Source organism: Musa acuminata, chromosome BXJ1-7, assembly GCF_036884655.1.
Source record: "Musa acuminata AAA Group cultivar baxijiao chromosome BXJ1-7, Cavendish_Baxijiao_AAA, whole genome shotgun sequence".
NCBI classification, from domain to species: Eukaryota; Viridiplantae; Streptophyta; class Magnoliopsida; order Zingiberales; family Musaceae; genus Musa; species Musa acuminata.
In genome coordinates this window covers 5,363,916-5,377,391 of record NC_088333.1, presented here as the reverse complement: position 1 = coordinate 5,377,391, position 13,476 = coordinate 5,363,916, and the positions used below count along the sequence as shown (strand labels likewise).

The following is a 13,476-nucleotide window of genomic DNA, read 5'->3' as shown; positions in this document are numbered from 1 at the left end:
ATAAAATGCTTGTTATAGCCAAGATGTCATCTTTCGATCGAGTGCGTCATATCTCAATGCTCGATATGATCAAAGTGTCTCCTTATGTTTGATATATTCATATACGGTAAAATATAAAGTGTCTATTGATATACGATGCATAACCTCATAATATAATCAGTGATAATTAAAAGGGAGCTTATCAAAGTATGTATTAATTTTGAACTCATCAAATTTAATTTGAATACTCAAATTTCTTATGAATCTTTTTCACTTAAAAAAATTAAAATTAACTTAATTGTCAACCCCCTAAATACATAAAGAACGCCAAAACTTACCCCTTAATAAAGAATCAAATAATAGTTAATACATAAAGGGCAATTACGCACAAGTTTATCTCTCGGACCTTAGTTAATTGTGATGCAGTTAGTAATCATATTTAGGGGGTTGACAATTCAACAAACATAATATTGAATATTATCTCCTAAAACACGAGTAAATGTAATTGATATTGTTACAAACATCAAACATAATTATGATGCAGTGAACAAAAGTAAGGTTCAAGAGGACTTTCTCCTCCCCATTTCAAACAGACTAAATACTTCAACATAATTATGTTTAAGACATAATAATCCTAATTTTGTATGGTTGATTGGACCATACAAACAACTTATCTATCACAGAGAAAACACTGCTAGCATTTTTACATGGATCTTATGTATCACTAGTTATTAGAAGAGACTCATTAATGTCTTTTTACCTCATCTTTATTCTGGTCCTCCACAAGTACAATCTTGGCAGTGCAGTGACAATTGAAGGTATGCAGACGACTGCTTTCTCGATTTGGACCACAATCTTGCAGAAATGGAGCACTGAACTCAACTATTGAACTAATAGAACAAAAGGTTGCTGTCACTTGTAATCTCACAAGCAAAGAATACGTTGGCTTTTAGGTCAGTGGTCTATATCTGATATATATCAAGCAATAAAAGTATGATGGAAACCCTCAACTTCCATCTTTACGAATTAATGGTCCAAATAAAATGAAGATCTCCAATACATCATCGTTAATTCTACATATATGTGATAATGTCCAATTCTAAATATATCACTGATTTTGGAGGAAGGAAAATAAATGAATTATAAAGAAAACAAATCATTCCCACATGAGTTCAAATGTTTTTTAATGAAACTAAACAAACCAAAATAAATAAAAAAATTTAATTTCTTGCAACGGAGAAATTTACATGCAATGAAATAGAACTATTTTAAGAACATAAAAAATATTATAGATGTTAATTGAAATTGTAATATTAGATTAGGCAAAGGCAAGTTTAAAGCTTATAGATAATTAGAAAGCACGGCAGCACAGCGCGGGGATCGAACACCAGAAGCTCACCTTCGCCCAAACTCACCGAGTCGCCCGCGGACTCGGGGTCCGACTCGGCCCGGACCCGGCCCGCGATGACCCGGCACACCAGCATCGCCCGCCGCCCGGCCCCGCCGCCGCCCCCGCTCTCGTGGGCCCCGCCGCTCCCCGCGAATGTACGTATCCCCTCCGCCGGCGACCACGCCACTCCGCCGTCGAACACCTCGCCGGCCGAGGCGGGAGGGCGGCACTGGAACCGCATCATCTCGTTCCCGTCGGCTGCGCACCGCGCGTCGTCGGACCGGGCGGCGCGGGAACGGACGGCTGCGCGGTATTCCTCGAACCGGGCGACGCTCCGGGCCGGGTTGCGGACCCGGAAGATCATCTCGATCGTTCCGGAGAAGGCGTCGGCCCCGGAAGCGCGCCCTTCGCCGGAACACCATCGCGACCCGAAGATGATCTCCACCACCCGGCGCGAGGGGTGGCCAGGCGGCAGCTCCACCAAAGACGGGAACGGGCCAGCGGGCGCCACCGCCGTGGCCGGGGAGGGAGGCGGGGCGGAGACTTGCGGGCGGGATCTCGGCTCGGGTTTCGGCGTTCGGGAGGAAGCGGCGGAGGGACGTTTCGGGAGGACGTCGTTAGGAGCGTGAGAAGAGGAGTCGGCGCAGGAGAGCAATAAGGAGGGAAGGAGCAGCCACTTCTTGGCAGACGAAGACGACGGCGCGAGGGGGCAGACGACGTCGTCGACGTCGTTAGATCTGCAGCGAAACGACTTCATCCAGCCGGAGGACATTTGACGGCGATGGCAACGGCAACGGCAACGTAAAAACGGAGGTGGGCAGCGGCAAGCAAATGAGATGGACGAAGAGAGGTGAAGGGTTGTATGCGGTGGTGGGACTCTAACGGTGGTGGTAAATTTACAGTATTGACATTCTCTTACATTTCCCCTACAAATAAGACAGATCGAAATATATATTTTACTGTATTCATTCCATCAGTATAAATCAGATTTAATTACCTTCTAATCAGGTTTGAAATATATTCAAATTCAAAAGGTCGAGTTCGAATGCCAATATTGGATTTGGATTCCCATAAGATAAAATTCGTCCTCGAAGTAAATAGTTATGTTCTTTCCTTATTTTCTTGACCATGTTGTTCTTATGGGGGGAAGAGATTAAAACGTGACTTCCATTTCAATGATATAATTACTATAAACATGGCTAGTATTTGTTATATTATCATTTTGTATTAAGTTAGGGCCTTTTTAATATATCTTTTTAAAAATGTCCTTCTACTTATATTATATATATAAATATGAATTGAAGTAGTAGTATATTCATAAAAGCACATAATTGAAGTCAGATGCAATCTTCAAGCAAAGTCAGATGCTTCTTCTCATTTATTTAAGTTACATAAAATCCGAGACAGATTTAAACTAAAAATATGTATCTTCTAATCACTCGATGACACATCACGTCATTACTCCTTATGTCTAAGTAATACTCGACGATTCCACCAAACCAATCCTACGGATTACTAAAACTCTTTATGAAAAGGATTAGAGTTACTAATTCACATGCAAATCTAAATTTCTCAACTCTTCACATCCTGCATCATTTTTCTTTGTAATTACCAATTTGATCATTGAATATACTCGTCTTACAATGTTGAATTTGTAATAGACTGCAACTTAAACCAAAGTTAGCTCACGGTGGTATGTTTTGGTTAATGAGTTGATGAGCAAGGCAGAGAAGGTGATCATACAAATTAAAGTAGAGAGGAAAATAATGAATTGTAGAGAAAACAATGTACAAGATGGCATAAAATATTTCTCTCTCCTTTTTTTTTTTTTGCTTTTTGCGACCCAAATAATTCATCTATTTTGGACTAACATTATTTAACCCCCATTATTCAAACCAAGTCTAAGACTCGCTCCTATCTCTCATTTAACTTGGATGAAGTTTTGCTTACCTGAGATCGATCCCCAAACGCCCTCTCATATGATGTGGCGCTTTCTCACAAGCTTGATCTGTGGGGGCCAGCGGCGATGATGCTGCACACCCCGTTCGCGGGGCAGGCAATTTAGGATTCGTGAGACGTGATTTGGGTGGTGTCGTCGGTACAGGCATCAGGACTCAACCACCTCACAGACGGGCACGCAACACTACCCGACGCTGATTCCAGCTTGGAACGTTGGGTTTCATTTACATCGACTGCTTTCCTTTCTACATGTTACCCATCGAGCTACCTGCCTTGTCGTCGTTGGGTAACAAGGTGGACCAGCGAATGATACCCGCGTCATGATGAGTCGGTCGATGAGTTGGCCAGCCCAAAATGTTTCTGGAAAAATAAGATCTCCCATTTCCCATCTCCTCCCGACGCGAAGATTTTTTGGGTTGTGGTCATTCCAACAATTTCTATACTTCACCTCGGAGGGATCCTCTCCAATCCCTCCACCCGAATCCAAAGCATTCGTTGAATCATTATAACTGGAAACGTGGGACCCGCCAAGGGTGAGCGGTTTTGATATGTACTCGGAACGATTGCAAATATAGGCGAAACTGGAGAAGATCCCATCACCTTCCTCACTCCGCCTGGGATCACCAGCCGTTCGATTCGATCTCCCTCAGCCGTCGAAACAAAATAAACCAACAAGAAAACCAAGCCATTATTTGTTGCAGAAAGGAGTCGTACCGCTCTGTCGCATTTCTTCTGCATTTCATCCGTCTGTTCCATTCCTCTCTTCTTCGAGATCGAGGTGGGAAGAAGAGCAACAGGCAGTTTCTTGTCCGCAGCGATCCAAATCTGTCATCATGATCAGTGGAGGGCTTCTCAAGATCCACCCCTCCGAGCTCAAATTGCCTTGTAAATGTTCTCGTCTTTCCGTATATGATCTAAATCGGTTTGTTTCATTTTTCTCTTCGCTCCCGTTGATCATAAATTGGATTTTTGTCTACGTTGAAGGGTTTCGGTCTTGATCGGCTTTTAGGTTGTAGTTTTCGTGTATTATTCTATTGATCTTGATGAGCACCGGACTGGTGGTTTTTTTGGCTTTTGGTCGTGCAAACGTTGCCTGGCTGGCATCGAATTCTTGATCCTGATGATGTCTGATTGTGTACGACTGCCGACACGATTATCTCGCGAAGTCGAAGTGAAAAGGCAGAGCTCTTGTTGCATGCAGCTGACCAACAAAACAGATAACTATGTAGCTTTCAAGGTTATCTCAGCTCTTTCTTTCCTTGATTTCTACCTTATCTTTGTTGTTCAGATATATGCGTTTGTGTTTATGTTGCTAGGGTTATAGGACTAATTGTTTATGTGTGGGTGATTTCTATATAATAATAATAATTATTATTAGGTTAAAACAACAAGCCCCAAGAAATATAGCGTGCGCCCAAACATGGGAATTGTTCAGCCCAGGTCCGCAATTACCATAACAGGTGAAATCGTGTGTTAAATTCTTGAATCTAACTGTTAAGTCTCACTCCTTATCAACCATTGAAGCTTAATTTTGCAATTATTTTCTGCTTTCTCAGTGACAATGCAAGCTCAGAAGGAAGCTCCACCTGATTATCAAAGCAAAGACAAGTTTCTTATCCAGAGTGTTATTGCAAATGATGGAGCAACAACCAAGGACATTACTGCTGAAATGGTAGCATATTATGATAATTCTTGATTTCCTTCCTAATCTTGTTTTCTGAACCCTAAGGATGTCATGGGCATTGATGATCATATTCAATTTTTAGTTCAACAAAGCACCTGACAAAGTTGTTGAGGAGTTTAAGCTACGGGTTGTTTATATACCTGCTAATCCTCCCTCACCAGTTCCTGAGGAATCAGAGGAAGGAATTTCCCCACGGCCATCCATGCTAGAGAATAAAACTCAGAGTTCAACCTTGTTTGATGCTGTAAGCCCATCCTCATCTCTAACTAGTCATTTTTGGAGATTGCAATTAGTCTTCTTGGTTAGTTGTTTTCTGAGCTTGGGTGTTACTAACACAAAAGTGGAAACCATTTCAGGTATCAAGATCCTTAGAAGAAGCTCCTAGAGATGAATCTGAGGAGGTGATTTTATATATGTTGTATTCTATCTGTGCTTAATACAAGTTCCTTAGGTATAAGTAGAAAACTCACATCTTTCACATGATAGAGAAAATAGAAATATTGACTCTATTGTTTGAAGTAGGAAATAAAAGTAGAAAACTCACTGCTTTGTTCCACGATTGCTATGCTCAAGTTCAAAAAACCATCACAAACCCTTTAAAGTTAACTTGGGTGGGGACCTTGGCCAAAACAAATATACACACTCCTTGAAAATTGCACATTTGTATTCCATTTTTATAAATACATAATAAACTAAAGTTTTTTTTAGTAATTCTGGGTCTCTAACTATTTGGTAATCAAATGTATGACTTGTTAGCATAATTGGACATTAAATTATAAATTTTATATCTTATTGTATTACGAATCCAGAATAATTGATTTCTAACCCAATAAACAGGCCAAGTCTTTTAGCTTCTTTGTTTCTGAGCAAACTGTAGTTGCTTGTGTTTCTCATTCATTCTAATGGAAAATTGCATACTATAAGATGATCATAATTCATGATTCTACATATTAAACATGCATTGTCTAATGCCTTTGATATATATTTGTGATGTAGCTATAGTGTACTAACGGAATTGTTGTATTGGCGCATTAATTTTTTGTTGTTTTTGTCCCTTTTCATGTAATTTTTCATAACTTAGGATTAGAATTTGGATTTAGGGAATATAAAGGAAATTAAAGAGGAGCTTTAGAGGACAATAGCTAGCACTGTTGAATTGGGAGGAACTGTAGGGAGGATCTACCTAGGAGAGAGGTTAAGGGTACAAGAGGAAACTAGTAGTTCGAATGAGAGTAACTAGGATGTGGTCATGATGGTCAAAGGCTTCAAGAAAGGCAGATGAAGTAGTAGACAATGAGGTAGAGAATTTTTCATAGAATGAAATGAGTTGGATGAGGATTCCTGGCAGAGAATGGATGGTTTTAATCATTGATTTTCAATTATTATATCTCAGAACATTCAGTGGCTTTTCCTACATTCATTGGTTCTGCTTTATGCAGAACATCGATCAGTCAAGCCCTTTTTTAATATCACAACTTTCATTTATATTGCTCTAACAACCTCTGTGTTCCCTGAGTCTCTATGAAAGAAATAAGTAACCAATAGTGGCCTATGCCAAAAGTTTTCAGAAATTGAGATGAACACTATATTAATCGGTTACAATAACAACACCCTTCACACTCAAATGGAGTTTGATATAAATTAATGCTTCATATTGAGTTTGCGATTGTATATGCTAATCAAGTTTTGTTTACTGCCTATTTGGTGCAATCAAGTTACACCTTTACTGAGTGTTCATGCTTATGTTGAATCTTTCATTTCCATACCCTATCATGGTTTAGTAAAGATTTACAAAAGGACCTTTTTATTATATCATCAATATGCTGCCATTTTAGCCTAGTTCAAAGGGTGTTAACAGAATCCATGTATCTACTATCATGTAGCTTACTCTAAGGAGTTCCCCATTAAATTGTAGGTATTTTCTATTTAAAAGGGTTGTCATATTTAAATCTAGACCAGATGCATCATATTTGGCATGAATTATTTATTATTATATCAAGTGAGAGGTCAACAACAATAATAACAACAATAAAGCTGTAAACTCTAACTACTTGAGGTCAGCTACATGGATCTTTTATCATCATTGAGATATGTAAAAATTCATATTTGGTTTAGTTAAGAATGTCTAAATCTTTATGTATAGTTTCTAGTGAAGTGTTTTTAGCCTCTCCTTGTATTAGTCCTTGTATGACTAATAGTGAACTCATACATCTTCTAACTATAGTATTTGAAGATCACTTTAGCAGATGGTTCGTACCATCTTAAATGATTATCCCTCTTTTTATCCTCTACTGAATTACACATAATTCTTCACAAATGAAATTATTTATTTTCATAACTTCCCTAGTAACTTTATACATCCACTCAACTAACTAATCTCAAAAATATAAACCTTTTTTTATATTTTGTCTCTCAATTGCACAACAATCAAATTCATAAATCATTCCTGGTCTAACAATTGTCTTATAATTTTTTTTAATCTTAGAGGTATTAATTGATCTCCTCACTGTTTTAACCATCCAATTTTTATTTGATATCAATAAATAAAATATATATTTTCCTAAACTGATTTTTTTTGCAAATTATTATGAGATAAGTCCTTATTCCATCGCTTAATATCCTACCTAAAGGCACCTAAACAAAACAATCCAGATAGACTCTGTTTGGCATCGTTGAACATGGATATGCTAAAATTCTCTCATCATAGTTCACTTCATACGAAAGTACTTCAAATGCATATGAGAGCCTAATAAGATTATTCACATACATAGTAAGTCAAATATCTAAAATATGTAAATTTAGCCAATATTCAACATCTCATAAGCCTTATTGTAGATAACATAGATGTCTTTCACGCCATATGATAACATTATCAAACATAGATTATGACAAGTCTGCTAATTTGTTGAACATGTCTACAGAAACATCCAACATGCATCTGTCTCAAACTTCACTGAAATAACTCCATATAAAAATGGATAAATCTAAAAATGTTCCACTTTACCTCAGTAACAACTAAATCACAAATTTTGGAAAGAGTATAGAGTTCGGTAATATTTAATGAACATAGGAATGATCCATTGATCCCCCATTTTTTTGTGAAAGAAAAGAGAACTTTCTTGTTATGAAAATAATTTTGAATTTGGTCTTCTCTTTTTCTTTTCTTGATAAGGAGTTTCTTTCTTTTTTTCGTAATTTTCTTTCTTATTATCAGCTTATGCTTGTCTCACCATCAATGATAGAACATTTATTTAATAATATATTATGATGGCTGCCCATTTGAATGCTGGGAAAAATCATGTGACATGATGCTAGACTAATATTCTTCTGTGCAAAAGTTAGACTATTTTGTTTATCTTGTCTTTTAGTGGCTCAACCAGATTTTCTGGTTCCCTAGGAGGAGACTATGATTTCAAAGTTGACTGAGGAGAAGAAGTATGCAATGCAACAAAATAAGAAGTTGCAAAAAGAGCTGGTATACTTTTCTTGTTTATTTTATTCTATATTTGGTTCTTTATTTTTTGGAACGTCTCTTCTTTTTAACATCTGAGACTCCAAAACTTCCGCTCAAGCGATGTATTTTTTCCCACCCAAAAATTTTTGATATTATTGTGTCAATTTTTCAGTTCACCTTTGCATGTTTTGACTCTTTAATCTGCTAGATTTAAATCCAAGCAGTAATAACCCTGTATCTTTCATATTGGAGGTGAATACAGTGGCTAAATTTTATTAACTTCTATATTGAAGATATGATGAAAAGTGAATTGTGACAAGCCCTAGGTTCCAGGAATTCCTTTCTAATAAATCTTTTACCTGTATGGTGCCACTATGGACCATCATATATAGGTGTTTGTCAAGTGAATTAAGACATGGTACAGTAACAGCTTATTCTTCCATCTTTTTGGGGTTGTTATAGTGATCACGTTCCAACATATGACTCAGCTAATAGCCTGATACTAATGACACTACATAATCAAAGAGGTATCTTATGTACTCTTAGTTGTTCAACTCTTCTTTGTTTCTTTTTTTCACATCCCTGGCACCATTAATTTGTATTGATTCACCCTCATTGATGCATTTGAAATCCTTTTCACATATCCAAATTAACCTTAACTGTTCTCATTTTTCTTAAAATAACACCATCTTACTTTCTGCCAATGCAATCGTTTCTAATTTTTTTCTTGTTGAATTACAGGCATCAATCTTTTTCAATGTTGTCTTGCATTTACTCAGCCATCATAGTACTAAAGATTGTATGTCTATGTATGTTGATGCTTAGGGATAGGGCATTCCCTACCATTTTTTTCTCCCTCATGTTTGGGGTTTTGTGCGAGAGACTGGTGCTCTTGTTAAAGTTTTGTATCGCGAGATCCACACAATTGTGTCACCAACATTTTTTTTAATATGATGTTCACTGTCCTATTTTCTTTTCATTCTGTGTACTATAGTGGTGGAAAACATAATACATCTCTCCATTTCAACCAAAAAGTATGACCCATTGCATGAGGCTGTTGCTAGTGGTTACTTAGGAAGGTCAATGTACACAGCGTTTCATCTTGCTTTTATCCTGTAAGCAAGATTTTAGCATCCATTTCTTTGTTTAACTGTAGAATCCTAGATACCAAAATTTTTATTTTCTATAGTGTCTTGAACACCAATTGAACAATAGTTGTTATTTTTCTCTGTGTATGTCAATTTATTTTTCATGGGTTCAAATCTAGTCTTTATCCTGGTTACAATTGTCCTTTCATCTTCTAAAGTTTTTCGCTAGCTCTTTTCACTTATGCAGGTAATACGACCTTGTAAGTTGTAAGAACAAATGACCCAAGTAATTTTCAGAACGTGATAATCCATAAAAAGACATGTTAGAGTGGGATAATGATATAAGCATTATAGAAAGGTGAATTTTTTGCGAGAATATGTTTTCCCTTATTAGCTTGTTGGATATAATTGGTCTTCATTATGTTTTTTATACATTACATGTATCATGCTATTTGGATCCATCCTACTGGCTTGCTTATTCCTTTATCTAGCAAGATTTAAATGGATTTTTCATCATCACATCAAAGTAGGTCTTTGGTAGGGGTGTTCAAATCAAACTAGAAAATCGAACCCGAACCAGTTCATCAATAATTCGATTTTGAAAACTATAAATGGTAACAGTTTGTGAGAGTACACTTCTTCGATTCGATTAACCTGTTCTGACTGAACCAAACCGATTTTAATTTAAAAAAAATACCAACTCAACCCAAAGACCCCAAAAACTCTAAAATCCCTTCCTAAACTCGATGAGTTCACTGCTCTTCCATCGTCTCTGCGGCTCTTCCTCATCGCTCCCTTCTTGGCCTTGCTCTCTCGTCTCAGGTATGAATCCTATTCTTTTTTATTATCTTTCTTCGTTAATAATCCCCTTGTTGATTTGTATATATTATTGCATATCCTCATCAAGAAAAAAAGATTGCATGTAAAGTCGATATTCCTCTAGGGCATCTTTCAATAAAAAAATAAAAACCCACTTGTGTATAGGCTCAATTGTATAGAATGTTTAGAATGATATTTGTGATTTAAACTTTTTGAGAATATAGGTCCAATTGGATCAAAATTCTGGTTTGGTTCAGTTAAACTAGATCGATTCACTGAACTGAACTGGTTTTTTTGAAATATTTATATATTTTAAATTACTTAAAATTGAAAACTGGTTAACCGAACCAGATTAACGGGTTTTAAATTGGTTCAGTTAGGTTGGTTTGAACTGGTTCCAGTTCGGAGTACCGGTTTTTCAGTTTGGTTAAGTTAAACCTTTAATGGCTTGGTTCGAACCTCTTTGAACACCCCTAGTCTTTGATTCAATTTTCTACAATTCTCTAAGCATGGTTTCTTCCTTATTTAAGCTCCATGCAGCAGACTTAACCATTCTGTCAACCCACATGTGATAAGCAATTAAGCATTAAATATATATGAATGGACAATGGTCCATTTATCGCCTTAAGCATTTATATGAATTAGTAGAGATTAACATTCCGGACACAGTGAGCTGTTAGTTAGAGGTTCTACTCGAACCAAAATTTTATTTTCTACTCTGTTGTGCAAGGCAACTGAGATATAATTCGACTCTCTGGTATTTTTGATGGGAATATACATCAGTTGGCTTTCCACTCTACTTGAGCTTGATTTGTCTTCCATGGGTCAGACTAAGGTCCATGGATTGGTGGCAGTTTGAGCTCCTCCATATCTGAAAATCTATTGTTAAAGGTATAACATGAAAATGCATGTGACACAATGATATATGTTGAAACTTTTTTGAATTGAAGCTTTGAAATGATTTGAGCTATAGCCTTCTTTGATAGATATAATTATGTGGGATAGTTTTACTGTGATCAAAAGCATTAGATCTGTATGGTCTGATATTACTGTATGGATCTAGTGTTTTTATTCATGATTAGTATCTGAACCTTTCCTGTGGCCTCTTCCAGAATTTAATTGCATGATTCAATTCCTGTTGTGATGCTTCTGAGATTGTTTATCAATTAATGAACCATGAGATTCATAAAGTCCATGGCATACTGCATTGCGTTGCTGCCTTTATCCTCAAGTTCTTGGTACAGAAAAGTGATGAACCCACCTTAATTGTGACCTTGGTTTCTTTCTTTTAATGTCCAGGAACTGCTAAGACAAGAAAGGCGCAAAAACCGTAGCGGTTTCTCTGTCACGTTTGTTACGATTGTGGCTCTTTTGGGGATCATCATAGGTTTTCTCATCAAGAAAACATAGAAACACAGACTGATTACGTGGAAGTTCCTGCTTCAAGCATATGTTGTCTTCATGCGCCTAACAGAATGGCTTCCCCATGAGTATTGATCTATATATGAGTTGATTCATTTTGTCAAAGACAATGATCATTTGTGCATTCGAGTTCATCATTTTGCTCTTTTCTTAAACATCGGCAAATTTCAATCTCTGATGTTTACATTTGTAGCACTCCGTTGAAAGATTGCTTCGGCTGTTCCAAATCTTCATGACCCTTAAATACGAGTTCTGGATCTTGTGGAGAGAGAGAGAGAGAGAGAGAGAGAGAGAGAGAGCAATGGAATAGAATAACTAGTTCTGGATCTATTATCATCAAGGTTTATCATTCTGATTTATTTTGCTGATAAAGAAATTCCTTGCTTGCTAGTGTCTGTAAACTAACAATTTCAGTAGGAGAAAGGGAACTAATTCATCATAATCATTGTTTTCTTTTTGTCAGAACACAACATGCAAATGTTGCTCGCATGAACGCATACCATTTTACAGGTGCAGAGTTCAAGTCGGAATCGCCGTCAGGTGGGCACCAGGAAACTCTCCTCCTCCGTTCCGAAGAAACACGCTGCCACCCCAATTGCTGCGGCCGCTGCAGTCACGACAATGATGAACCGGCAGCAGCAACCTGCGAGCCGACGTGCCATCTCCCCATCTTTGCCTCTTGCGCTACTCCTTTTGTTCCACTCCGCTGGTACTGAACCCTCTACATTCTCGTTCGTAAGCGGAGCAAAATCCTCTGGCTTTGGTACATTATTCTCCTCCTCCCTCTCTGCTTCCTCCTCCTCGAAGCATTTGTCTGTGCAGGAGCACATGGACACATTACAAAGGCCATCTTCGAGTAACCCGCTGAGGTCGTCCCTTTCGTGCAGCGCTTGGTCGAGGGCCTTCAGCCGTTCGTCGATGTGCAGTAAGTGCTGTGGCAGCGTGTGGTTGGCATGAGACTCCATCTCGGCAGTGAGCAGGGCCTTGAGGAAGTCCACCTTCCCCACCAAATCGTTGCAGATGGTGTGGTTCTCGAAGGACAATGACGCGATGGAGAGTTGACGGAGCCGCGATTCAAGCTCCGCGAGATTCTTGTGCAGCACTGCGTAGGGTCTCTCCATGGCCGCCGGCCTCCTCCTCATGCTGTGCTCCTCTAGTGGCGGGATGGCTTGGTTGGGAAGCCAACGGTTGCGGCGTTCAAGAAGTGGTCGGTGCATGCCGTTACCCGGCGAATGGTCGCGGCTTTTGAACCCCAAAAGCCGCGCAGAAGCCACGACCGCTCACGCTCATGTCGTGCTCGACCATCTGAATTATGGCAAAAGGCACGACCCGATCCTATTGAGGTCACCGAAACCGGATTATGATGTCATTACGATTTGGACCAACATTACGAGGCACGATTCCTAGCCGTTTCCATGACACGAATCACGACTGAGCAGTAGGGACTACACATTTACCTGGGATACATAATTTATGTCATTTATCCTCGATATATACATAATTTAATTTTTTTATAATTATCAAAGTAAAATATTTATGTCCATTTATCCTCGATTTTATCAACGAAAATATAAAAATAATAGGCACAAAAATAATTTTAATCGTTCCTATTGGTGGTGGTGGATGACATCAATGGTGAAGGACAACGATGTCATTGGGAGCTGCGGGTGGCTATTATGGA

At 38.3% G+C, this 13,476-nt stretch overlaps 2 protein-coding genes across 5 annotated transcripts; one reads left to right on the top strand and one right to left on the bottom strand.

Annotated features, from left to right (window-relative positions):
• Positions 1 to 1,274: 1,274 nt before the first annotated feature.
• Positions 1,275 to 2,300, bottom strand: LOC103991066 (uncharacterized). Its single transcript, XM_009410431.3, has one exon. It carries the CDS (start codon positions 2,139 to 2,141, stop codon positions 1,314 to 1,316), a length of 828 nt encoding a protein of 275 aa, XP_009408706.3. The 5' UTR covers positions 2,142 to 2,300; the 3' UTR covers positions 1,275 to 1,313.
• Positions 2,301 to 4,017: 1,717 nt separating this feature from the next.
• LOC103990407 (vesicle-associated protein 1-3) lies at positions 4,018 to 12,041 on the top strand. Of its 4 annotated transcripts, XR_001979103.2 has the most exons (9): positions 4,018 to 4,213; positions 4,495 to 4,565; positions 4,707 to 4,788; positions 4,885 to 5,000; positions 5,095 to 5,256; positions 5,369 to 5,413; positions 8,410 to 8,487; positions 9,802 to 9,912; positions 11,673 to 12,041. XR_001979103.2 is itself a non-coding variant. In XM_009409532.3 (8 exons), exons 1-8 carry the CDS (start codon positions 4,162 to 4,164, stop codon positions 11,781 to 11,783), a joined length of 717 nt encoding a protein of 238 aa, XP_009407807.1. In that variant the 5' UTR covers positions 4,018 to 4,161; the 3' UTR covers positions 11,784 to 12,041. The 4 variants fall into 4 exon arrangements, 3 of the variants coding, with proteins under 3 accessions (XP_009407807.1, XP_065047280.1, XP_018684568.1); XM_009409532.3 differs by lacking the exon at positions 9,802 to 9,912; XM_018829023.2 differs by lacking the exon at positions 9,802 to 9,912 and having other exon boundaries at positions 4,064 to 4,213; positions 4,313 to 4,565.
• The last annotated feature ends 1,435 nt before the right edge of the window (positions 12,042 to 13,476 follow it).